At 43.3% G+C, this 24259-nt stretch overlaps 1 protein-coding gene and 1 pseudogene across 1 annotated transcript in view; both read right to left on the bottom strand.

Annotated features, from left to right (window-relative positions):
- The window catches only part of LOC138367869 (uncharacterized), a 501322-nt gene that overhangs the window by 370490 nt on the left and 106573 nt on the right, over positions 1 to 24259 (bottom strand). The window contains 1 exon segment of the mRNA XM_069329916.1: positions 5054 to 5699. Within this exon segment, the coding sequence (XP_069186017.1) occupies positions 5054 to 5696 (643 nt within the window). The 5' untranslated portion in view covers positions 5697 to 5699.
- Positions 22295 to 23404, bottom strand: LOC138367740 (mucin-21 pseudogene; annotated as a pseudogene).

Genomic DNA, 24259 nt, shown 5'->3' with positions numbered 1-24259 from the left:
ATCGCCACCCTCTTACCATCCCCTCCTTCACTCCTCGCCCGTGGCTGCCGAGGATCTCCTTACTACTTATCAACTAATGAAGGATTGTCGGAGGTTTGCTCTATTCCATCATTCCTCGCCCTCTCCTCTTCCTCTCCCTTCGCCCCTCCCCTTCTTTCACTCGCCTCTCCCCTCGCTCTTCTGCGGATATGCTAAGATGCTGCCGTAGCAAGATGCTGATGCTTGGAACAGATCACTCAAAAGATCCAGTTTTTTTAAGATGTGAATCTTACATGGAGATGAAAGTGCATCTGCTCCAGATTACTGAATTTGATTTGTAAAATCTACAACTTGAGCAGGAGCAGGGACGATGTTGTATCTATATTTAAAAATATATATATTTTCGTATATATTTCTATATTTCCTCTTTTTTTATGTCACACATAAATTGCAATGTAGTGATATTCAATTGAGTTCTGGAATGAGTCTTTTTGTCTTATTGTGGCCAAGAGGGTTAAGGCAGGTGTCTGGGAGGCACCACTACGCCGGTTCGAGTCACCCCCATTGCCCAAAAATATTTTTTTCTTAATACATCACGCCATATATATATATATATATATATATATATATATATATATATATATATATATATATATATATATATATATATATATATATATGTTTCATTGAATATGACCGCATATTCTGTATTTATTATTTTCTGGTTTAGGGCTTCTATCCCTCTAACTATTTTCTTAGCATCAGGGCTTAATTGAAATAGGAGTTCTCCAAAACTCATTTTCGTACTTTTAAGGTGAAGAAAAGAAGAGATTTACTATAGAGTGTATTACACTTATTTGTATAATTTGCACGACGTTTCGAACCTCCGTGGTTCATTCTCAAGTGAACAGATCTTACAATACTAGTTGATTTTATACCCGCATTAGGTCAGGTGATAATACAATGAAGGTGAAAAACATGGGGGGATACATAAGGGATAAATGTGAGGTTGCAGAAGGCTTATTGGCCCATACGAGGCATCTCCTATCTAAACACAAAGATTAATCCAGTGTGATTGGCCTGTTATGTTGGGCATTGTCTTCTGTGATGGCATCGATATGTTCTTGTCTTGTCCTTACTCTCATGGTGGGTAGAGTAAATAGTTCCGTGATTTGGGTGTTCATGGTAGGTCGCTCTATTCTTATGTGAATTGCCTCAAGAATTTGTAATCTTCTTGAATCTTGGGTTTTGTCTATTATGCAAGTATTCTTGTTCAACATTTCTCTTGTTAGAGTAATGTCATGGGCTTGTCTCATGTGATTCCTAGGGGCACCAGATTGAAGATGGCATGTCAAACGCCTCGTCAGCTTGGTCGACGTCATACCTATGTACTTACATTGAAGGTTACATCCTTCGTGGGGGCAAGTGTACATGTATACAACGCTTGACTGCTGTAGAGGGTTCTCCGTCGGCTTCGGGCTGTTTTTGATAAGGAGTTCGGAAGTCTTCTTGGTTTTGTAGAATATTATCAGGTTTATGTTTTGGTTAGGAGTAGTGCTTTTTACTCCTTTACGGATTATTCCTTTCATTATTCTTTCCAAGAATAATTTGGAAAGAATAATGAAAGGAATAATCCGTAAAGGAGTAAAAAGCACTACTCCTAACCAAAACATAAACCTGATAATATTCTACAAAACCAAGAAGACTTCCGAACTCCTTATCAAAAACAGCCCGAAGCCGACGGAGAACCCTCTACAGCAGTCAAGCGTTGTATACATGTACACTTGCCCCCACGAAGGATGTAACCTTCAATGTAAGTACATAGGTATGACGTCGACCAAGCTGACGAGGCGTTTGACATGCCATCTTCAATCTGGTGCCCCTAGGAATCACATGAGACAAGCCCATGACATTACTCTAACAAGAGAAATGTTGAACAAGAATACTTGCATAATAGACAAAACCCAAGATGCAAGAAGATTACAAATTCTCGAGGCAATTCACATAAGAATAGAACAACCTACCATGAACACCCAAATCACGGAACTATTTACTCTACCCACCATGAGAGTAAGGACAAGACAAGAACATATCGATGCCAACACAGAAGACAATGCCCAACATAACAGGCCAATCACACTGGATTAATCTTTGTGTTTAGATAGGAGATGCCTCGTATGGGCCAATAAGCCTTCTGCAGCCTCTATGTTTCACTTCACATTTATCCCTTATGTATCCCCCCATGTTTTTCACCTTCATTGTATTATCACCTGACCTAATGCGGGTATAAAATCAACTAGTATTGTAAGATCTGTTCACTTGAGAATGAACCATGGAGGTTCGAAACGTCGTGCAAATTATACAAATAAGTGTAATACACTCTATAGTAAATCACTTCTTTTCTTCACCTTAAAAGTACGAAAATGAGTTTTGGAGAACTCCTATTTCAATTAAGCCCTGATGCTAAGAAAATAGTTAGAGGGATAGAAGCCCTAAACCAGAAAATAATAAATACAGAATATGCGGTCATATTCAATGAAACATGTTTGAAAGAAAACCTGCTGCCAGTATACACCAATATATATATATATATATATATATATATATATATATATATATATATATATATATATATATATATATATATATATATATATATATATATATATATATATATCTTATATATATATATATATATATATATCTTATATATATAAATATCTTATATAAATATATAAATTATATAAATATCTTATATATATATATATATATATATATATATATATATATATATATATATATATATATATATATATATATATATATATATATATATATATATATATATAGTTCAGTGATTTATTGAACAATCAACCATAAAAGGGAGTTGTAGTGCTTTTAAAATGCTAATCTCACCTACATACATTTACGTCTGTCTTACATAAACAGTGTTCGAGGTATGTTCTATTATATATTTTATAATGTGAGTTAACAAAGGTGAAATGCAATTCTGGCCAGACTTTATATTATATATATATATATATATATATATATATATATATATATATATATATATATATATATATATATATATATGTGTGTGTGTGTGTGTGTGTGTGTGTAAATCACGAAAATTAACACGTGATGAAAAATGTGTGTCAGACCACGCAGGAAGAATTGAAACATGAATTTCCTTAAGTACTTTCGCATTATATATATATATATATATATATATATATATATATATATATATATATATATATATATATATATATATATATATATAATTTATTTATGTCTCTCCTACTTTGACTGGGTAAAATAGCTGCTATAGAAACTAGTGTCTTATTATTAAGCACTTAACTACTGAGGGTGATTAAGATGCTTTTACAAGCTCAAGGTTTAGTTACATCACATTATATATCCGATTCATCATATAGTCAATCTTGGGTGAAAGTCCATTATATCATCAAGTGTTCCAGTATTCAGATAAAACTTACAGAGTTCGGCATATCTTAACCCAAGGGGGGCAAAAAGTCAGTCAATATGGGACATTCCAAAATATAATGCTCAAGGAAATGCATGTTTTCTCTTTCCAAAGTTGACTCGTGGTGTATTCGACAAGAGTACAGTGTCAGTGATGTTGTGGCAGTCCAGAAAGATGCAGGTCTCCCATCATTATCTTTCCTTCATGACTGCTGTCGTGTTGTCATATAATTCGGGGTTTTATCAATGACTTTCCCTCGTTTAGTTTTATGTAGATGCTTGGATACCCAGTTACTCTCTTTGAAGATAATGATTTAGTCCCCTGATTATTATATATACTATCAGGCCACGGTAGGTTAAGTGCGGTGATATTGATTCGAACGCTTTGATATTGAAACAAACCAGCACTAGAATCATATTGTACGCTAGACATCTACAACTAGTGTGTGTGTATGTGTGTGTGTGTGTGTGTGTGTGTGTGTGCTTGCTTGCTTGCTTGTGCTAAATTAAACACTGCAGACAAAATACAATCCATCATTCTCAAAGAAGGGAGCCGTGAAGCAATCATTTTCACTTCCCTGTTGGCTCTCTGGACCCCCAGCTATTTTCTGTTATTTTCAACCCGCTCAGATACACAGCAGTGAGCTTCACCCCAGCTCTGAATGATTGAGTACAGCATAGAAGTGCATCTGATATCCCATTCTCACAAGTAACTTGGTCATATATGAAATAAAACTTAATAAATAATATCATGGGACATAAGTAGAGTATATTCAGCCACGTTAATAGCAGTCATGAGTAGAGAATGATAATGTAGTTTAATATCAATGAATGAATTTGTTACAGAGATCCAGGTACCTCGTGTTTCTTGGTCTAAAATTAATAAGTAGGTCTTCACCAGTAGTGCTGAAGGGATGTCTTAACTGGTTTTTCCCCATAGAGTTTATAATTAGATTACTCACTGCTGGGATGTCATATTTTCCGCATCCATCTAACATGAAGAGTGAATCCAGAATGTGAAAATTAAACACTGGAGGATGTTTTGTGTTGGCCCCTCATGTAATTCTCGTTTATACATATGTATTAATACTGGTCTACATCACCAGACAGTCGACTTCATAAAGGTCCAGGACGGACCAAAACGTTGTCGTTTCTTCATCTTCTGGTGTGTGGTCTGGTCATCATATATAGAGCTTACGGCTCTACCACTTCAGCCACGTTATTGTGACTCATAGTCTGCAGCTCTAAATATGTCTGTTGTTTAGTCGTACACTAAAACTTGCTGACATCATCTGGTATCTGTTATGGCGCTGACACGACAAACAGACAGACGGTCAAACAGACAGACAGACGGTCAAATAGTCAGACGGGCAAAATATTACGCTCTACTTACCTGCTGCCAACATTAGGAGAGTATACAAAAAATAACTAAAAAATAATCTTCTATAACTGGAAATCCATCGCTCGAAAGAGCAAAATCTGAAAGCTATGATATTATTTCATGTTACACGAAGCCAGGTCAATTTTCTGTGATAAAATTTAGGAATGACTGAAGAAAATAACAATCCTCGTGAGTTTTTGGACTAACCTGATACTGGAGGGAGAAGACTCAAGGTGTTGTTGCCTCCGCTGGCCCACTCGCAGAGCGAACACTGATCCTGATCCCAGGAAGACTCTTCTTCCTCCTGCTCTTCCTCCTCCTCCTCTTCCTCCTCTTGTAATTCCAGCTTCTTCCTCTTTCTTCCCTCCTCCTGAAGTCGGCCAATAGCTCCTTGGAGAAACGGAGGGACTGGGGGAGGAGGGAGAGTGAGGATGAAATCTGGAGGAGGAGGCAGGGCGGCAAACTCCTCACACTCCATGGTGTCGGTGCAGGTGTAGTTGATATCGTAGAGATCATCGTAGAAGAGCTCGTCGTAGGAGAAGCCATCGCTAAAGCTGTTTGTCAAGATAACCTCCTCTACGCCGTCCCACCACGAGTCGTCCTCCTCCCACGCCTCCCCCGGGTCGTCGAAGCCGTCGTAGAGATCCAGCAAGGCGTTGCCCCCCGAGGAATGTGGGCGGAGTGTCAGTGACGGGTGGGAGAGGGCGTGGTCCAAATAGCGGGCGGGGTGGGGTGGGCGTGGCGGAGGAATGGGCGGCCGCGGAGGGGCACCGGGAAACAAGGACGAAGCGCAGGACTTTTTCTGAAGGAGGCTCAGTAGCAGAGCCAGCCACAGCACCTGCCACCACATCTCCTGAGGAAGACAAAGAAAAGGTATCGTTAGCCACATGAGGTAGTTCGGTTGTTTGCAGTTACATGACTTTCTTATTTTAATTATCAGAAAACAGCGCTGGACGATTACAGTAGTGACCAACGTTACAAATGCAGCCTACTATGAGAAGTTACGGCTCACAAATATAAATATATATACGTTTTCTATGCATCGGACTCGGTAGGGTAGGAGAGCTGTTTGGGTTAATACGTTTCTGGTTAGAAGGTTAGGTTTTTGACGGAGAGGCAAGGCAGAAGAACGGGCAGCCAAAGCAGTTAGGGAGGAGGGAGCCGACACCGTAGACGGGGGGGGGGGGGGACGATGGTAACCAAACCACACATCATAAAATGAAGAAACGACGACGTTTCGGTCCGTCCTGGACCATTATCACGTCGTGTAGTGACCATCACACAACTTGACTTTTCACCCCCCCCCCCCTCAGGCTTTACACCCCAACCCTTCAATATTTACACCACAAAACCCCATACACCACAAAGACTGTACATCACAGTCCGTCAGACTGTACATCACAGTCCCTCAGACTGTACAACACAGCCCCTCAGACTGTACATCACAGCCCCTCAGACTGTACATCACAGTCCCTCAGACTGTACAACACAGCCCCTCAGACTGTACATCACAGTCCGTCAGACTGTACATCACAGTCCCTCAGACTGTACAACACAGCCCCTCAGACTGTACATCACAGCCCCTCAGACTGTACATCACAGTCCCTCAGACTGTACAACACAGCCCCTCAGACTGTACATCACAGCCCCTCAGACTGTACACCACAGCCACTCAGACTGTACAACACAGTCCCTCAGACTGTACATCACAGCCACTCAGACTGTACATCACAGTCACTCAGGCTGTACATCACCACCACTTCGGGCAATTGTTTCTATTTATCTAAACATGAGATAAAGTCTTAACATTAACCAGGAAATAACACAAAACTTTACAAATCTTCAAAGTAAAACAAAGCATTTAAAGAAAAAATTACAAAAACATATCTGAGAGAAAATTTGTTTAAAAAAAGTTGCAAGAGGACATCAACTAAGCAGAAAACTGTCTCCTCCCAAAATGCAGCATAAATATTCCAGGCAGTGGCTCAGAACTTGGGTAATGTGTTCATCTTCGTGTGGAAGCTATCAAGTATATGCAGCCTGGTGCGACGTACAGGCCTGGGGCACGGTCAGGGGGCACAGCCAGGGGGGCACGGCCAGGGGGGCACGGCCAGGGGGGCACGGTCAGAGGGGTCACGGTCAGGGGGCACGGCCAGGGGTCACGGTCAGGGGTCACGGCCAGGGGGGCATGGCCAGGGGTCACGGTCAGGGGAGGCACGGTCAGGTTTCCACCTGTGGCCGGCTGCCAGGGGGCTTGGGGCGGGGTCAGTTAGTGGGAAGGGGTCGAGGCAAGCATTGAAGCAATCATGGAGAACTGCGTTGCTGAACACCACCGGACAGTACGCTGCCTAAACGCTTCCAATTCCTCTCCTCAGTCATGACAGGTGCCTTCTTCCACTGACTAGACGCCCCTGTACTGCCTATTCCTCCTCCCACTGAGCGTTGTGCTCTTCATTTCTGTTTCCATTGACTTCAGAACCCTCTTATGTCCATTCCTACCCCAGTTCCCATTGCCACCCTTCCCTCAAGAAGCTCTCTAAATCTCGGTAATTTAGCCCTTGGCTTCCCCTTTTGACACTTCTTGACAGGAAAGCTTCCCAATCTCCTTTCCCCTTACCTCTCGAAGCCCGCCCACTCAGGAACTTCTGCAATGACATCGATGTGCCGCCATTACTATGTAAATTGTTAGATCGACTTGCGCGCCTCGCGTCTCCGGATACGGGAAGGGATTGCTAAATATTTTCCTATAAAACAAGGTCGGACAAGGTCGCTTCGTAAGCCTCCATGATGACTCCGAGGACCCATTGCCTCTCCCGCTGAATTATAGAAAATTATCTGACGCGGGACGTCCAGAACTCTGCTCGGCATCTTAAATGAAACCATCTCGAGAGGGGTCGAATTGCCCAACCAATCCCCGCCCGTGGGCCGTTCGTGACCTGGCTCAGATGAGTTGGCTTGACCTGGAATAACCTCTTGAGATCATTTGCGGAATCTCAACGTTAGCGTCACGTAAAGCGGCCTCTGGAAAACGTTTTTCCTTTTTGTTTTTTGTGTTTTGTTAAGTTGACCCATGAAAAAAAATTCGACGTGATTCCAAGATAAAAAATCTACAAGACTCCGGGATTACTTGAACCACGCTAGCAAGGAGTTAAACTGGCTTATCTCAGACACTTGTATATTGCAACAGAAACTGCTTTACTAATAACTACAGATAATTTCCTCGTAGAAAAGCCTCCAAGATGCTACAAGTTCAAGAAACTAACTCAGAAACATGATTTTCAACGGTGTTCTTCAAGACTCGCCAAAAGAACAATAACAATAGGCATAGATAAGTTCACGCCGGAAATTTCCAGGGGGGGGGGGGAAGTAGTCCTCTAACCAGCCAATAATATTGGAAGCTGGTACCAGCTGGCGGCAGGCTCGGCAATGGCAGCCAATCAAAACCGTTTCTCACTCTTTAATGATGGTGTTAATGGACTGTCCAGGTCAATCAGCACCCGCTTGTCACTCCTCTGATTTGCTTAGGCAATCAGAAAGTGTTTCTCAAGTTGCCAATTAGCGTAATGGAAGATACTTCGAAGCCTACCTAATTACTTTGATACAATTTTGTATCTAATTTATATATATATATATATATATATATATATATATATATATATATATATATATATATATATATATATATATATATATATATATATATATATATATATTCACTCTTTTTTCATTTTCCCAGAAGTAGATTTTCAAGGATATAAAAATGAGGTTTCGTGCAAAGTTAAAATTTACAAAGAAAATTAGAAAAGCAGGAAAATGAATGGACGGATACATGAATAATGCGTCGGGCTGGAAACTAGTAATGTTTCCTCGTGCCATGTTTATGTTAACTTTTCCAACCACTCTAAAAAAATGCACCAGCGGTGCAACACCCATTGCAGCCTTGTTGCTTCTCTATACACTGTCTTAAATACACGAAAATATTAATTTATTAATATTCCTTTAACACACACACATTTGTGTGTGTGTGTGTGTATGTGTGTGTGTGTGTGTGTGTGAGTGTGCATGTGTGTGTGAGTGTGTATGTGTGCTTATCTAGTTGTACTTGCCTAGTTATATTTGCTGGGGTTGAGCTCTGGCTCTTTGGTCCCTCTTCTCGACTGTCAATCAACTAATGTACAGGTTCCTAAGTCAATTGGGCTCTATCACATCTACACTTGAAGCTGTGTATGGAGTCAGCCTCCACCACATCACTTCCTAATGCATTCCATTTGTCTACTACTCTGACACTGAAAAAATTCTTTGTAATGTCTCTATGGCTAATTTGGGCACTCAATTTCCACCTGTGTCCCCTTGTGCGTGTGCCTCTTGTGTTAAATAGTCTGTCTTTATCTACCCTATCAGTTACTCTGAGAATCTTGTATGTGGTGATCACGTCCCCTCTAACTCTTCTGTCTCCCAGTGACGTGTGGTTTAATTCCCGTAGTCTCTCCTCGTACCTCATATTCCTCAATTCGGGTACTAGTCTGGTGGCAAACTTTTGAACCTTTTCCAGTTTAGTCTTATGCTTGACTAGATATGGACTCCATGCTGGGGCTGCATACTCCAGGATTGGTCGGACATATGTGGTATACAAAGTTCTGAAAGATTCCTTACATATGTTCTAAAGACCGTTCTTTTTATATGTGTGTGTGTGTGTGTGTGTGTGTGTGTGTGTGTGTGTGTGTGTGTGTGTGTGTGTGTGTGTGTGTGTGTGTGTGTTTGTGTATGCTCACTTATTTGTACTCACCTATTTCTGCTTGCAGGATCGAGCATTGACTCTTGGATCCCTCCTTTCGAGCCATCGGTTGTTTACAGCAATGACTCCTGTCCCATTTCCCTATCATACCTAGTTTTAAAATTATGAATAGAATTTCCTTCCACAATCTGCTCCTTAAGTGCATTCCATTTTCCCACTACTCTCTCGCTAAAGGAAAACTTCCTAACATCTCTATGACTCTTCTGAGTTTCCAGCTTCCACCCATGTCCCCTCGTTCTGTTACTATTCCGTGTGAACATTTCGTCTAATTCCACTCAGTCAATCCCCCTAGGTATTTTATACATTCCTATCATATCCCCCCCCCCCTCTCCCTTAACTTTTCTAGTGTCGTAAAGCACAGTTCCTACACGCGCTCTTCCTATCCCATCCCTCGTAACGCTGGAACGAGTCTTATTGCAACCTTCAGAACCTTCTCCAGTTTCCTTATGTGTTTCTTCAGATGGGGACTCCATGATGAGGCGGCATACTCTAAGACTGGCCTCACGTAGGCAGTGTAAAGCGCCCTAAATGCCTCCTTACTTAGGTTTCTGAATGATGTTCTAACTTTAGCCAGTGTAGAGTACGCTGCTGTCGTTATCCTATTTACATGTGCCTCAGGAGTTAGATTAGGACTTACGTCCACCCCAGGTCTCTCTCTCGCGTCGTCACAGGTAGGCAGTTCCCCTTCATTGTGTACTGTTCCTTTGGTCTCCTGTCACCTAATCCCATTTCCATAACTTTACATTTGCTCGTGTTGAACTCCAGTAGCCATTGTTCTGATCATCTCTGCAACCTGTTCAAGTCCTCTCGGAGGATCCTACAATCCTTATTTGTCACAACCGCCTCTTTTAGTATCCACGGTGATACTTTGTCTGGTCCAACCGCTTTAGTTGCATCCAGTGTTGCAACTGTTTCATTACCTCCTCTGCTGTCACCTCTATACTACCTGATAGTCTTTCATCTAGGGTAATCTCTTCTAACAATGGGAGCTGCTCAGGCTCGGTTGTGAATACTCCATGGAAACTGGTATTCAGTGCCTCGCAGATTTCCTTGTCACTTTCCGTATGTACTCACCTATTCACCTATTTGGTGAATAGGTGTGTGTGTGTGTGTGTTTAATCAACTCTTAAACCCATCTTTGTATTTTCCGTGTATACGTGTATGTGTGTGTGTTTGAGTGTGTGGGTGCGAAAGTACATATATTTCAATAATTAAGGAACAGAGAGAGAAAGAGCGACAGAGAGAGAGAGAGAGAGAGAGAGAGAGAGAGAGAGAGAGAGAGAGAGAGAGAGAGAGAGAGAGAGAGAGAGAGAGAGAGAGAGAGAGAGCGACAGAGAGAGAGAGAGAGCGACAGAGAGAGAGAGAGAGAGAGAGAGAGAGAGAGAGAGAGAGAGAGAGAGAGAGAGAGAGAGAGAGAGAGAGAGAGAGAGAGAGAGAGAGAGAGAGAGAGAACAAGTCAAGCCTGGCCCCGGGCCGGGCTTCGGGAGTTAAATAACTCCCAGGTACAATCCAGGCACAGCATCTTATGCTTCGACAGGAAACAAAGCTCAATGCCTTAAGCCAACTTGATGCTCTGGTCAGAGAGCGCTCACTTGCCCAAACTCTTTACTCTGATGGCTCCTTGCATCAGCCCTCTGGTGCAGTTGGAAGTGCAGATGTTGTGAGAGCGAGAGATGGTTCCTTCTCATATGAGTGTGGAGTGCGTATAAATAACTGGGCCTCCACCCTTCAAACAGAATTGGTTGCCATAATCCTTGCACTCGAACGCGTATATGAATCTAAAATTGACACGTTAATTGTAAGCAACTCCTTTTCATCCTTGACTGAACTCAGTTCCCTAAGGCATAAATGGATTGTTCGTGCGTTTGAAGCTAGACACAGATATAATACAATAATTAATGATACATTCAGAGCTTGTTTCCAGTCTATTCCTTCCCCATATTGGTCTCAGAATGCATGGTAAAACGTATGAGTAAACCAAAACTTTTCCTCGTAAAATGGGAATTGATTACCATCTTGGACTGCCTTTGAGCAGCCTGAAGGCAGCAATATACCGGGAACTGCAATAAAATATAGTTTTCTTGACGCAAAGGGGAAATTCACACCAGTTACTCCATCTATCATCATTCTATTATACAGGAAGAACCGCACGTCTATCGATCATCCAGTGAGGGGTAATAGACTTCAAGACGTTACCACTGCTAGGCTTAGCCTCGGCTACAAGTGCCTCTGGGAGTTTATACCACCTGCTGACCATGACGACTAAATGTAAATGCTGTCAGCAGAACTATACTCACATACTTTGAAGTTCAATGCAACCGAATGTAAAAAAAAAATGTTGAATTCAGAAATAGCTATGAATGGTGTTTACGAAATGTGTAAGTACTTCATTGATAATGATGTACTGCCAGCAGGAATCTTAGCCAAGTATCCAGAGTTTGCCTTCTGAAGGTGCAGCCTGCACATGATTGTAAAGCTGCCGCCCAGTTGGGTGGGTGTGGAGCAGGATTAGGAACTGTGTACCTGACTCACCATGTCAATTGTCTTGAACAAACATGTCTATTGCGTAGCTAAACGAACTACGGGGTTCAGTTCTGGAACCCATTATGTGCCTCTGTAACCCATTCCACCACCGCCCACGGGATGGGTATGGGCTGCATAATAAGTGACTAAATCAGTCAACCAATCATACTCTATAAGTTATTATGAATAAAGTTTTTAATTCTAAGCAAAATATTTGTTATACTTACGTGTCAATTAGCATTACTGTGGTAGTGGTGGGGGGGGGGGGCGAGGATATGCTTTGCTCAGAGCAGGTGAAATATATAAAATTTCTGTGGGTTCGCCTGTTTTCTAACAGAACAGCATTAAATTTAGCTGGACGCCAGAATATAGTTTTATCGCATGTTTAGGATATACTCCGGTCTGCTTCAGCTTATTATATTATAAAACTGGACAAGATTGTGAAAACTTTATAATAAAATCGATCAGCACTTTCCATAAATATGATAAAGTCACTTGCAAGATGTATGAGAACACACTTAGCCCGAGAATAAAACACCGACTGAACAAACAAACACGAGCACTGAGCACTGACCGCAAACACAAACAAACACGTCTGGCGGGAAAACTTCCTGGTGGTAGTGTTGGCCGATACGGTCAGCTGTGTGACACACTCCGCACCATCTCCACTGATAAACTGAGCCAGCAAAAATGTTGTGGGGGGTTGGGGGGCGGTGGGGGGGGTGGGGGTTTGGTTGGGAGGCGGTGGAGGGGTGGGGGTTTGGTTGGGGGGGAGATGGGGAGGGTGGGAGGTCTAGCAAGCGAGGAAAACATGGTGGCAGGTCTGCTTCACATCCCCCGACGGCTCGAGACTTGTCTGTGAAGCTTTTTCCTCCCCCCCCCCCTTCGGGCGCCGCTGTCAGTCTCTGCGCCACAGCCCAAGGCTCACCGCCTGGGATTACGGCTCTCACACACACAAAAACTGTTGATCTGAACCACGTTTCCTTATTTCGCGAGATTTTAACAGATTTCTTTTTTAATCTGTTATGTTTCTTGACCAGACCACACACTAGAAAGTGAAGGGACTTCACTTTCTCACTTTCTCATCGACGTGAGAATGGTCCAGGACGGACCGAAACGTTTTCGTCCCCTTCACTTTCTAGTGTGTGGTTTGGTCAACAGCTTGAATTTTTAAAGATTTTTTTCTTAAAATAATTCAAATTTAAACTTTACTCACCTAGTCAACGCATCCTCCAAACAACGACCCAAAAGTGATTCCATCCACCCGCTAAACTCCCTGTTTATGGTTCAAAAACGGTTTACACACGACTCACAACTGATGACGTTCGAACACTTCCGGAACAAGTGCTTCACTGACGAATTTTGTTCGAACCACAACGCTATAAATGCTTCACCCACGTACTACAAATACATTAAATAATCGCCAACAGGACCAAAACACCTAACCTAACCTATGCCTATATATGCACAATATGCTAATATATTATAATATTAAGTTATATTTGAGAAAATTCCCGTTTTGAATGAACACCATGTACAAAATTATGAATGCGTCTGTGGGGTCGACCGCTGAATGTAATCGACTTGAGTCGATTATGGGTTGCACCTAGTTGTACTCACCTGGTCGGGAGGCCTGGTCGACGACCGGTCCGCGGGGACGCTAAGCCCCGGAAACACCTCAAGGTAACCTATTTTTACTTACCTAGTTTTGCTTGGGGGGGGGGGGGGAGTTGAGCTTCTGCTCTTTGGTCCCGCTTCTCTACTGTCATCTAACTGGTGTACAGATTCCTAAGCGTATTGGGCTCTATCATATATTCATTTGAAACTGTGTTTGGAGTCAGCCTCCACCACATCACTTCCTAATGCATTCCATCTGTTTACTATCCTGATAATTAAACAGTTCTTTCTAATGTCTCTGTGGCTCATTTGGGTATTCTGTGGAAAGCCAAGAATAAAGAGAAAGAGAGAGATAGATAGATAGAGAGAGAGAGAGAGAGAGAGAGAGAGAGAGAGAGAGAGAGAGAGAGAGACAGACAGAGAGAGAGAGAGAGAGAGAGAGAGAGAGAGAGAGAGAGAGAGAGAGAGAGAGAGAGAGAGAGAGAGTGAGAGAGAGAGAGAGAGAGCGTCTTAGGAGCCATCCGAGGGTAAAATCTTCCCATCTCAGTTACCAAAGTCTCTGTGATCTCCAAACTGACACTGATGACGATTTGCGGCAGTGAGAGATAGACAGAGGTTGGTCTCGGTCGGGTGGTTCGTCTCGGTCCGATGGGTGGTCGTGGTTGAATGATTTGTGTCGGTCTCGTCCGGCTTGGTCTCTGCCGGCTGGATGATCTCGGTCTCGAAGGGCTGGCTGGTCTCGTGCTCTCCCCTCGTCAACCTGAGAGGTTTCTCTGTCTCAGCTTATAGAGGAATTCTTGATTTTAGAAAGGCAGACATGTCGAATCGGTGACGATTATAGTGATGATGGTGAGGTCGGAAATGGTGATGGTGAAAGAGAGAGGGATGGTGGTGATGCTGGAGATAGTGGTGATAGAGATATGGTGTCCTCTTCACCTGTCCATTGGGCCTGACCTTTGGACCTGTGTCATGGCATCCCACTTGACCTGTCATTTTGGCCTGTTATCCTGACCTATCCATGTAACCTGTCCATGTAACCTGTCTTCATCGCCTGTCCTTGCTACCTGTCCTCCTGAGTCTCCTGGATATTACCTGCCTTTATCTCTTGTTATCCTCTTTCTTCTTTCTCATTCTCTTTATCGTCATCCATTTCATTATTCCCCCGATTCATTTCCCCTTTTGTTTCTTTTTATTGAAATTTAAATAAAATTTCAAATTAATTAATTTACCCAATTTTTATCAACACCTTCGTATTCCTGCTTCGTTACCGGCGAGATTGTCTTTGAGAAAAGATCTTATATGAAATATTCTGAGATATTATCTTGTCATTCTATTTGCATAGTGTATTTATTTTGACTTCACAATTCGCAGATTTTTCCAGAGCGATTTATATTATTATATTTTTGTTGGTGAATTTCATCTTTTCATTTCTTGTAAAATAGTTTATTTATGTCACTCATGCATTTTCAGTGTTCTCTTCTGTCCAGATATATATACAATATTTAAATTTTTATTTATTGTTGGATGAGTGTTTGATATGTAGTGCCTCGGCTATGTCTAATCTTCTATTGTCTTTATGTTGGTTGGTTATGTCGGTGTTGTTGGTCTAGATCTCTCAGGTGATCATTCCACCATAAACAGCCAGTTTATTTTCAGAGAACACGTCCCTCTTTACACCAGCCCTACCTTACCTTGCGGTTACTTGCGATGGTTATCTTGAGGTTATCTTGAGATGATTTCGGGGCTTAGCGTCCCCGCAGCCCGGTCCTCGACCAGGCCTCCTTTTTTGTTACTCCCCTCCAGGAAGCACCCCCGTAGCAGCTGTTTAACTTCCAGGTACCTATTTACTGCTAGGTAACAGGGGTGTCAGGGTGAAAGAAACTCTGCCCATTGTTTCCGCCTCCACCGGGGATCGAACCCGGAACCTCAGGACTACGAATCCGAAGTGCTGTCCACTCAGCTGTCAGGGCCCCTATTATTTCAGGGCTCAACGTCACTGCGTCCCGGTTCTCGACCAGGCCTCCTGGTTGCTGGACTGGTCAACAAGGCTGTTAGACTCGGCTGCTCGCAGCCTGGCGTATAAATCACAACCTGATTGACGAACCTACTGTTCCATATTATTCAGATGGAAGATGGAGCTTAACAGGGCAGGCAGTTGATAGTGGTAAGGATTGTGATGTTGTGTACCTTGACTTTAGCGAAGCTTTTGATACAGTGCCACATGAAAGCCTGATTAAAAAGATTTAGGCTCATGGTATTGGGGGTGCTATATTAAGTTGGATTAGGGCATGGCTATACCAAAGGAAACAGAGAGTTAGTATAAATGGGGTTAAGTCAGAATAGGGAAAATGTTGCAAATGGAGTGCCTCAAGGCTCTGTCCTGTGACCTCTGCTCTGTTATTTATAATATATATAAATGATTTATATTCAGGTTTGAGCATCAATATTTGCAAATTTGCCGATGACACAAAAATCGGGAGGGAAATAAACACGGAAGAGACTCACTGTTTCTTCAAGACGATCTAAATAGGGTATTGAGATAGATCAAAAGATTGGCAGATGCATTTTAATGCTGACAAATGTAAAGTTTTGAGCCAAGGTAATGATGATAGAGTTACTAAATACGAGCTAGATGGTGCTGAGATTGCGAAGTCGGATTGTGAAAGGGATCTGGGAGTTATGATTAGTAAGAATTTAAAAGCAAAAACCAATGCATAAATGTTCGCGATAAGGCAAATAGGTCACTGGGATTTATTAATCGAAGAGTTAGTAACAAGACACCTGGTGTGGTTCTTCAGCTATATCTTGCTCTTGTTAGGCCCCTATTCAGATTATGCAGTTCAGTTTTGGTCGCCATACTATAGAATGGATATAAATTCACTTTAATGCGTCCAGCATAGGATGACAAATTTATCCTCCCAAATTAGAAACATGTCATATGAAGAAAGATTAACAAAGCATAAATTGCATTCACTGGAAAGGCGAAGAGTTAGGTGTGACATGATAGAGGTTTACAAGTGCATGAATGGACATTACAAAGGGGATATTAATAGGGGTATTAAACGTATCAACACAAGACAGAACACGAAACAATGGGTATAAATTGGATAAGTTTAGATTTAGGAAAGACACTGGTTAGGTAACAGGGTTGTTGATTTGTGGAACCAATTACCGCGTAATGTGGTGGAGGTGAGGTCCCCTTGATTGTTTCAAGCGTGGGTTGGACTCGTATATGTGTGGGATTGGGTGTGTATAACTAGGCGCTGCCTCGTATGGGCCAATCGGCCCTCTACAGTTACGTTTATTCTTATGTTCTTACGTTCTTCTTAGGGGGAAAATATAAATTTGGTTTTATAAATATGAGCATGACTTAAAACGAGAAACACAATATTCTATAACAGGATGAATTTATATTGAGACGATAAAGAGGTAAACATTGGTTTCAGGATTAGAGTTAACGATTACACACAGAAATCCCAATTACATGATGCATCAAATGAACAAATCCACAAGGGCCGTGACAAGGATTCGAACCTGTGTCCGAGAGCATCCCAGACGCTGCCTTTTTCGTTGAAACTTCCGGTTTCAATTCCTTTGACCATGCCGTAGCTCAGTCCATTAAGGCAGCGTCTAGGATGCTCTCGGACGCAGGTTCGAATCCTCGTCACGGCCCTTGTGGATTTGTTCATTAGAGTTGACGATCTCTGGAACAAGGTACCATAGAAACAAACTCCATGAACAGTTTCAAACACAGTGCACGAATGTTCTAAGCAGGAGCTGCCTCAATGGTTTCAGATTCAACATTTTATATTTTCATAACTGTTTAGTAACGACAGCTTCAATCTCTTACCACCGACAGTCTCATTAGCAGCTTACACTGAAATCTTTGACCAGCATATCAATTTTTGATACATTACTCGACAACATTAAATAAATTTGTGATAAAACAGTGTAAAAATATAGTGTGGGAGTTAGTTAGTTAGAGAGAGAGAGAGAGAGAGAGAGAGAGAGAGAGAGAGAGAGAGAGAGAGAGAGAGAGAGAGAGAGAGAGAGATATATATATATATACAGAAGATAGACAAAGAAAGACAGAGAGAGAGAGAGAGAAAGGAAGGAGACCTGACTTTAATAGAGCATTTTGAAACCGCGTGGAAAAATATATGGAGGCATATGGTGTGAAGCCTCGTCCCTGGAGAGCTGCTCGTGTCCGAACGAGTCTCTGGGGAGGGAGAGACAGCGGTCGTGGATAGCGAGGGATGGAAGAGGGGGACGGGAAGTGAAATGAGTAGAAAGGAGAGGAAAAGGGTTCGAGGGAAAAGGAAGAGAGTTACGCGGAGCTGTAGCACACAACATAGTAATCTAGGTTGTGAAATTCCCCCTTTCTTTTTGTTTTGTTTACGAAAGTTAAATTTCCTTTCGTTAAGGTTACGAAAGAGTTCAGATAGCTGGAAGGGCGGGGCCCAGTAATCGCCGGGGACTATAGCAGCTCACTAGCTGCATATATCCAACTGTCAATGTATACGCATATACACATATATGTATGCGAACAAGCCTGAATGGTCCCCAGGACAATATACAACTGAAAACTCACACCAGAATCAGAAGTGACTCGAACGAGTCACTTCTGGGGTGTGAGTTTTCAGTTACATATATGTATTTATACCATGTATAACACAAAGTGATATCAAAGGTAAATTTCCAAAGAACAAAATGTCATTATTGAAAGTAGTCTTGCGTATATTTTTTTGGTTTAATGCGGCCACTAAAACAAGTATTGGAATTCGATCGAGGAAAAGACAAAATAATGTTTAGGTTTGTGAGAAATGTTTGTCCTCGGGATTAACGTATATTCAATGGGAGAAAACGAAATTATTTGTTTTAGCGGAGGCGTTCCCTGGAGGGGGGTGGGGGGGCTGACACATGTTATCGACATCAACGGTGGTTAAGCTTTAAGTCCCACGGATGTTGTCGACATCAACGGTGGTTAAGCTTCAAGTCCCACGGATGTTGTCGACATCAACGGAGGTTAAGCTTTAAGTCCCTCGGATGTTGTCGACATCAACGGTGGTTAAGCTTTAAGTCCCACGGATGTTGTCGACATCAACGGTGGTTAAGCTTCAAGTCCCACGGATGTTGTCGACATCAACGGAGGTTAAGCTTTAAGTCCCTCGGATGTTGTCGACATCAACGGTGGTTAAGCTTTAAGTCCCTCGGATGTTGTCGACATCAACGGAGGTTAAGCTTTAAGTCCCTCGGATCTTGTCGACATCAACGGTGGTTAAGCTTTAAGTCCCTCGGATCTTGTCGACATCAACGGTGGTTAAGCTTCAAGTCCCTCGGATGTTGTCGACATCAACAGAGGTTAAGCTTTAAGTCCCTCGGATGTTGTCGACATCAACAGAGGTTAAGCTTTAAGTCCCTCGGATGTTGTCGACATCAACAGAGGTTAAGCTTTAAGTCCCTCGGATGTTGCCGACATCAACAGAGGTTAAGCTTTAAGTCCCTCGGATGTTGTCGACATCAACAGAGGTTAAGCTTTAAGTCCCTCGGATGTTGCCGACATCAACAGAGGTTAAGCTTTAAGTCCCTCGGATGTTGTCGACATCAACAGAGGTTAAGCTTTAAGTCCCTCGGATGTTGCCGACATCAACAGAGGTTAAGCTTTAAGTCCCTCGGATGTTGTCGACATCAACGGAGGTTAAGCTTTAAGTCCCTCGGATCTTGTCGACATCAACGGTGGTTAAGCTTTAAGTCCCTCGGATCTTGTCGACATCAACGGTGGCTAAGCTTCAAGTCCCTCGGATGTTGTCGACATCAACAGAGGTTAAGCTTTAAGTCCCTCGGATGTTGTCGACATCAACAGAGGTTAAGCTTTAAGTCCCTCGGATGTTGTCGACATCAACAGAGGCTAAGCTTTAAGTCCCTCGGATGTTGTCGACATCAACAGAGGTTAAGCTTTAAGTCCCTCGGATGTTGCCGACATCAACAGAGGTTAAGCTTTAAGTCCCTCGGATGTTGTCGACATCAACAGAGGTTAAGCTTTAAGTCCCTCGGATGTTGCCGACATCAACAGAGGTTAAGCTTTAAGTCCCTCGGATGTTGTCGACATCAACGGAGGTTAAGCTTTAAGTCCCTCGGATCTTGTCGACATCAACGGAGGTTAAGCTTTAAGTCCCTCGGATCTTGTCGACATCAACGGTGGTTAAGCTTTAAGTCCCTCGGATCTTGTCGACATCAACGGTGGTTAAGCTTCAAGTCCCTCGGATGTTGTCGACATCAACAGAGGTTAAGCTTTAAGTCCCTCGGATGTTGTCGACATCAACAGAGGTTAAGCTTTAAGTCCCTCGGATGTTGTCGACATCAACAGAGGCTAAGCTTTAAGTCCCTCGGATGTTGTCGACATCAACAGAGGTTAAGCTTTAAGTCCCTCGGATGTTGCCGACATCAACAGAGGTTAAGCTTTAAGTCCCTCGGATGTTGTCGACATCAACAGAGGTTAAGCTTTAAGTCCCTCGGATGTTGCCGACATCAACAGAGGTTAAGCTTTAAGTCCCTCGGATGTTGTCGACATCAACGGAGGTTAAGCTTTAAGTCCCTCGGATCTTGTCGACATCAACGGTGGTTAAGCTTTAAGTCCCTCGGATCTTGTCGACATCAACGGTGGTTAAGCTTCAAGTCCCTCGGATGTTGTCGACATCAACAGAGGTTAAGCTTTAAGTCCCTCGGATGTTGTCGACATCAACAGAGGTTAAGCTTTAAGTCCCTCGGATGTTGTCGACATCAACAGAGGTTAAGCTTTAAGTCCCTCGGATGTTGTCGACATCAACAGAGGTTAAGCTTTAAGTCCCTCGGATGTTGCCGACAAAACTAAATATTGCAACAGGTCTAAAACTTCTCATATTTGCAGAACTGTGTTAAATCTATCATGTGTTTAAATAGATTTATTCACCAAAACATTTTTGTTCGTCCAAACGCATTCACGGTTGTTGTTGTTGTTGTTTAAGATTGAGCTACTGGGAACAAAAAGTTCCAAGTAGCACGGGCTATGGTGAGCCCGTGGTGGACTTACCTGGCACAGGAGCGGGGCTGTAACTTTTGATGTTGCAGGGTTGTTGTTGTTGTTGTTGTTGTTTCAGATTTTAGCTACTCAGAACGAAATGTGCATGTAGCACGGGCTATGGTGAGCCCGTAATTCTATATATTGCCGGCTGTTGCACAGGTGTAATATAACCATTGGACGGCAGACCATGAGGTGAACGTGTCATGAGGTGAACGTGTCATAAAGTGAACGTGTCATGAGGTGAACGTATAATGAGGTGAACGTATAATGAGGTGAACGTATAATGAGGTGAACGTGTCATAAAGTGAACGTGTCATGAGGTGAACGTATCATGAGGTGAACGTGTCTTGAGGTGAACTTGCCATGAGGTGAACGTGTCTTGAGGTGAACGTGCCATGAGGTGAACGTGTCATGAGGTGAACGTGTCATAAAGTGAACGTGTCATGAGGTAAACGTGACATGAGGTGAACGTGTCATGGTGCGAACGTGCCATGAGGTGAACGTATCATGAGGTGAACGTATCATGAGGTGAACTTCATGAGGCGAACGTGCCATGAGGTGAACGTGTCATAAAGTGAACGTGTCATGAGGTGAACGTGTCATGAGGCGAACGGTTGTACCAATGTGAAGAGCCCACGTGTCAGGGAGACATCTAGTCATATTAGTTTAGTAATTAAATCTGGTAACTCTCTTAATTATCTTCTCAAGGTAATGTTATTAACAGCTAATAAAAAATCCCCAGCATGGCGAGCTGTCACCACTAGAGGGCGAGTTCTGTCTATCCGAGAAACATTATTTGGCACTGTTGACCAGTCCACACACTAGAAGGTGAAGGGACCACGACGTTTCGGTCCGTCCTGGACCATTCTCAAGTCGATTGTTGAGAATGGTCCAATCGACTTGAGAATGGTCCAAGACGGACCGAAACGTCGTCGTCCCTTCACCTTCTAGTGTGTGGTCTGGTCAACATATTTCAGCCACGTTACTGTGACTCATCGCCTGCATAATCTGGCACTTTTATTTCTTTTACTTTTGGAATTATCTCAGTAAGTCTGTCTTTCCTAGACCTAATACATGCTATCTGAGGCCTAATATAGTACATATGTGTGTAATATAAGAGGTCTAGAAATATTTAAGTTTGTTTTTTAGCTTCATTTTGTTCGGACTATATAAAATGAATAATACAAAATTCTACTATCTCATTACTTAGTACGTCAATATTTGTACTATGATGCACATACTTACAAAAAGGTACTATCAAAAGAAGAAGATGGGATGACATATTGGATTAAGAAAATCATCGTCAAGCCATGAAGTTCAGACATGCACACTTCCCTTCTACGGCTTCCCCTCTTCCCCCTTCCCTTCTCTTCCCTCACTAAATTACCTTCTACCATTTCCTGCTTCATACCTCTATCCCATTTTCTTTCCTATTATCTCCTGTGTTTATATATTATTGATATTGATATTGAGCGCCAGGTATTGTAGCGTGACTAGCTGTAGCTGCTCCACTACTGGTGACAGTGGAGGTTGTAGCTGCTCCACTACTGGTGACAGTGGAGGCTGAAGCTGCTCCACTACTGGTGACAGTGGAGGCTGTAGCTGCTCCACTACTGGTGACAGTGGAGGTTGTAGCTGCTCCACTACTGGTGACAGTGGAGGCTGTAGCTGCTCCACTACTGGTGACAGTGGAGGCTGTAGCTGCTCCACTACTGGTGACAGTGGAGGCTGAAGCTGCTCCACTACTGGTGACAGTGGAGGCTGTAGCTGCTCCACTACTGGTGACAGTGGAGGTTGTAGCTGCTCCACTACTGGTGACAGTGGAGGCTGTAGCTGCTCCACTACTGGTGACAGTGGAGGCTGAAGCTGCTCCACTACTGGTGACAGTGGAGGCTGTAGCTGCTCCACTACTGGTGACAGTGGAGGTTGTAGCTGCTCCACTACTGGTGACAGTGGAGGCTGTAGCTGCTCCACTACTGGTGACTGTGGAGGCTGTAGCTGCTCCACTACTGGTGACTGTGGAGGCTGTAGCTGCTCCACTACTGGTGACTGTGGAGGCTGTAGCTGCTCCACTACTGGTGACTGTGGAGGCTGTAGCTGCTCCACTACTGGTGACTGTGGAGGCTGTAGCTGCTCCACTACTGGTGACTGTGGAGGCTGTAGCTGCTCCACTACTGGTGACTGTGGAGGTTGTAGCTGCTCCACTACTGGTGTCTGTGGAGGCTGTAGCTGCTCCACTACTGGTGACTGTGGAGGCTGTAGCTGCTCCACTACTGGTGACTGTGGAGGCTGTAGCTGCTCCACTACTGGTGACTGTGGAGGCTGTAGCTGCTCCACTACTGGTGACTGTGGAGGCTGTAGCTGCTCCACTACTGGTGACTGTGGAGGCTGTAGCTGCTCCACTACTGGTGACTGTGGAGGTTGTAGCTGCTCCACTACTGGTGTCTGTGGAGGCTGTTGCTGCTCCACTACTGGTGTCTGTGGAGGCAGCATCCCCCACACTGATGCATCTCTCATTACCGTGATCTGTCAATGTTAAGCTCTCGCTCTTATCAAGCATCATCGCGGGGCTTGAGTATAAGCAGAACAAATTACTCAAAGATAAAATTACTCGAAAATTAGTCACTTTTAATCCCAATGTGTTTATAGTCGGTGTCGACACTTGATCCGGGAGGATGTTATCCTGGATCCGTTCTGTCCATGCGTATCTTGAGGTTATCTTGAGATGATTTTGGAGCTTAGCGTCTCCGCGGCCCGGTCCTCGACCAGGCCTCCTTTTTGTTACACTCCCCCAGAAAGCAACCCGTAGCAACTGTCTAACTCCCAGGTAGCTATTTACTGAATAGGGGCTAGGTGAACAAGTGCATCAGGGTGAAAAAACGTCTGCCCATTTGTTTCCGCCTCCACTGGGGATCGAACCCGGAACCTTCGGACTACGAATCCGAAGCGCTGTCCACTCAGTTGTTTAGGGTGCCAATTGTCAAGCTCTGTCCACTCAGTTGTCATTGCTAACACGTCACCACCCATGCCCCACCGTAAGTATTCCTTATATGATCACCATAATATATAATGCATATGCCATTTCTCTACCCTATTTAACTTTACCCCTTTTTTACCCTCTCTCTCTCTCTCTCTCTCTCTCTCTCTCTCTCTCTCTCTCTCTCTCTCTCTCTCTCTCTCTCTCTCTCTCTCTCTCTCACTCTCTCTCTCTCTCTCTCTCTCTCTCTCTCTCTCTCTCTCTCTCTCTCTCTCTCTCTCTCTCTCTCTCTCTCTCTCTCCTCTCTCTCTCTCTCTCTCTCTCTCTCTCTCTCTCTCTCTCTCTCTCTCTCTCTCTCTCTCTCTCTCTCTCTCTCTCTCTCTCTCTCTCTCTCTCTCTCCCTCCTCTCTCTCTCTCTCTCTCTCTCTCTCCTCTCTCTCT

Source organism: Procambarus clarkii, chromosome 23 (genome assembly GCF_040958095.1).
Source record: "Procambarus clarkii isolate CNS0578487 chromosome 23, FALCON_Pclarkii_2.0, whole genome shotgun sequence".
NCBI lineage: Eukaryota > Metazoa > Arthropoda > Malacostraca > Decapoda > Cambaridae > Procambarus > Procambarus clarkii.
This window is presented reverse-complemented; position numbering and strand designations above follow the sequence as displayed.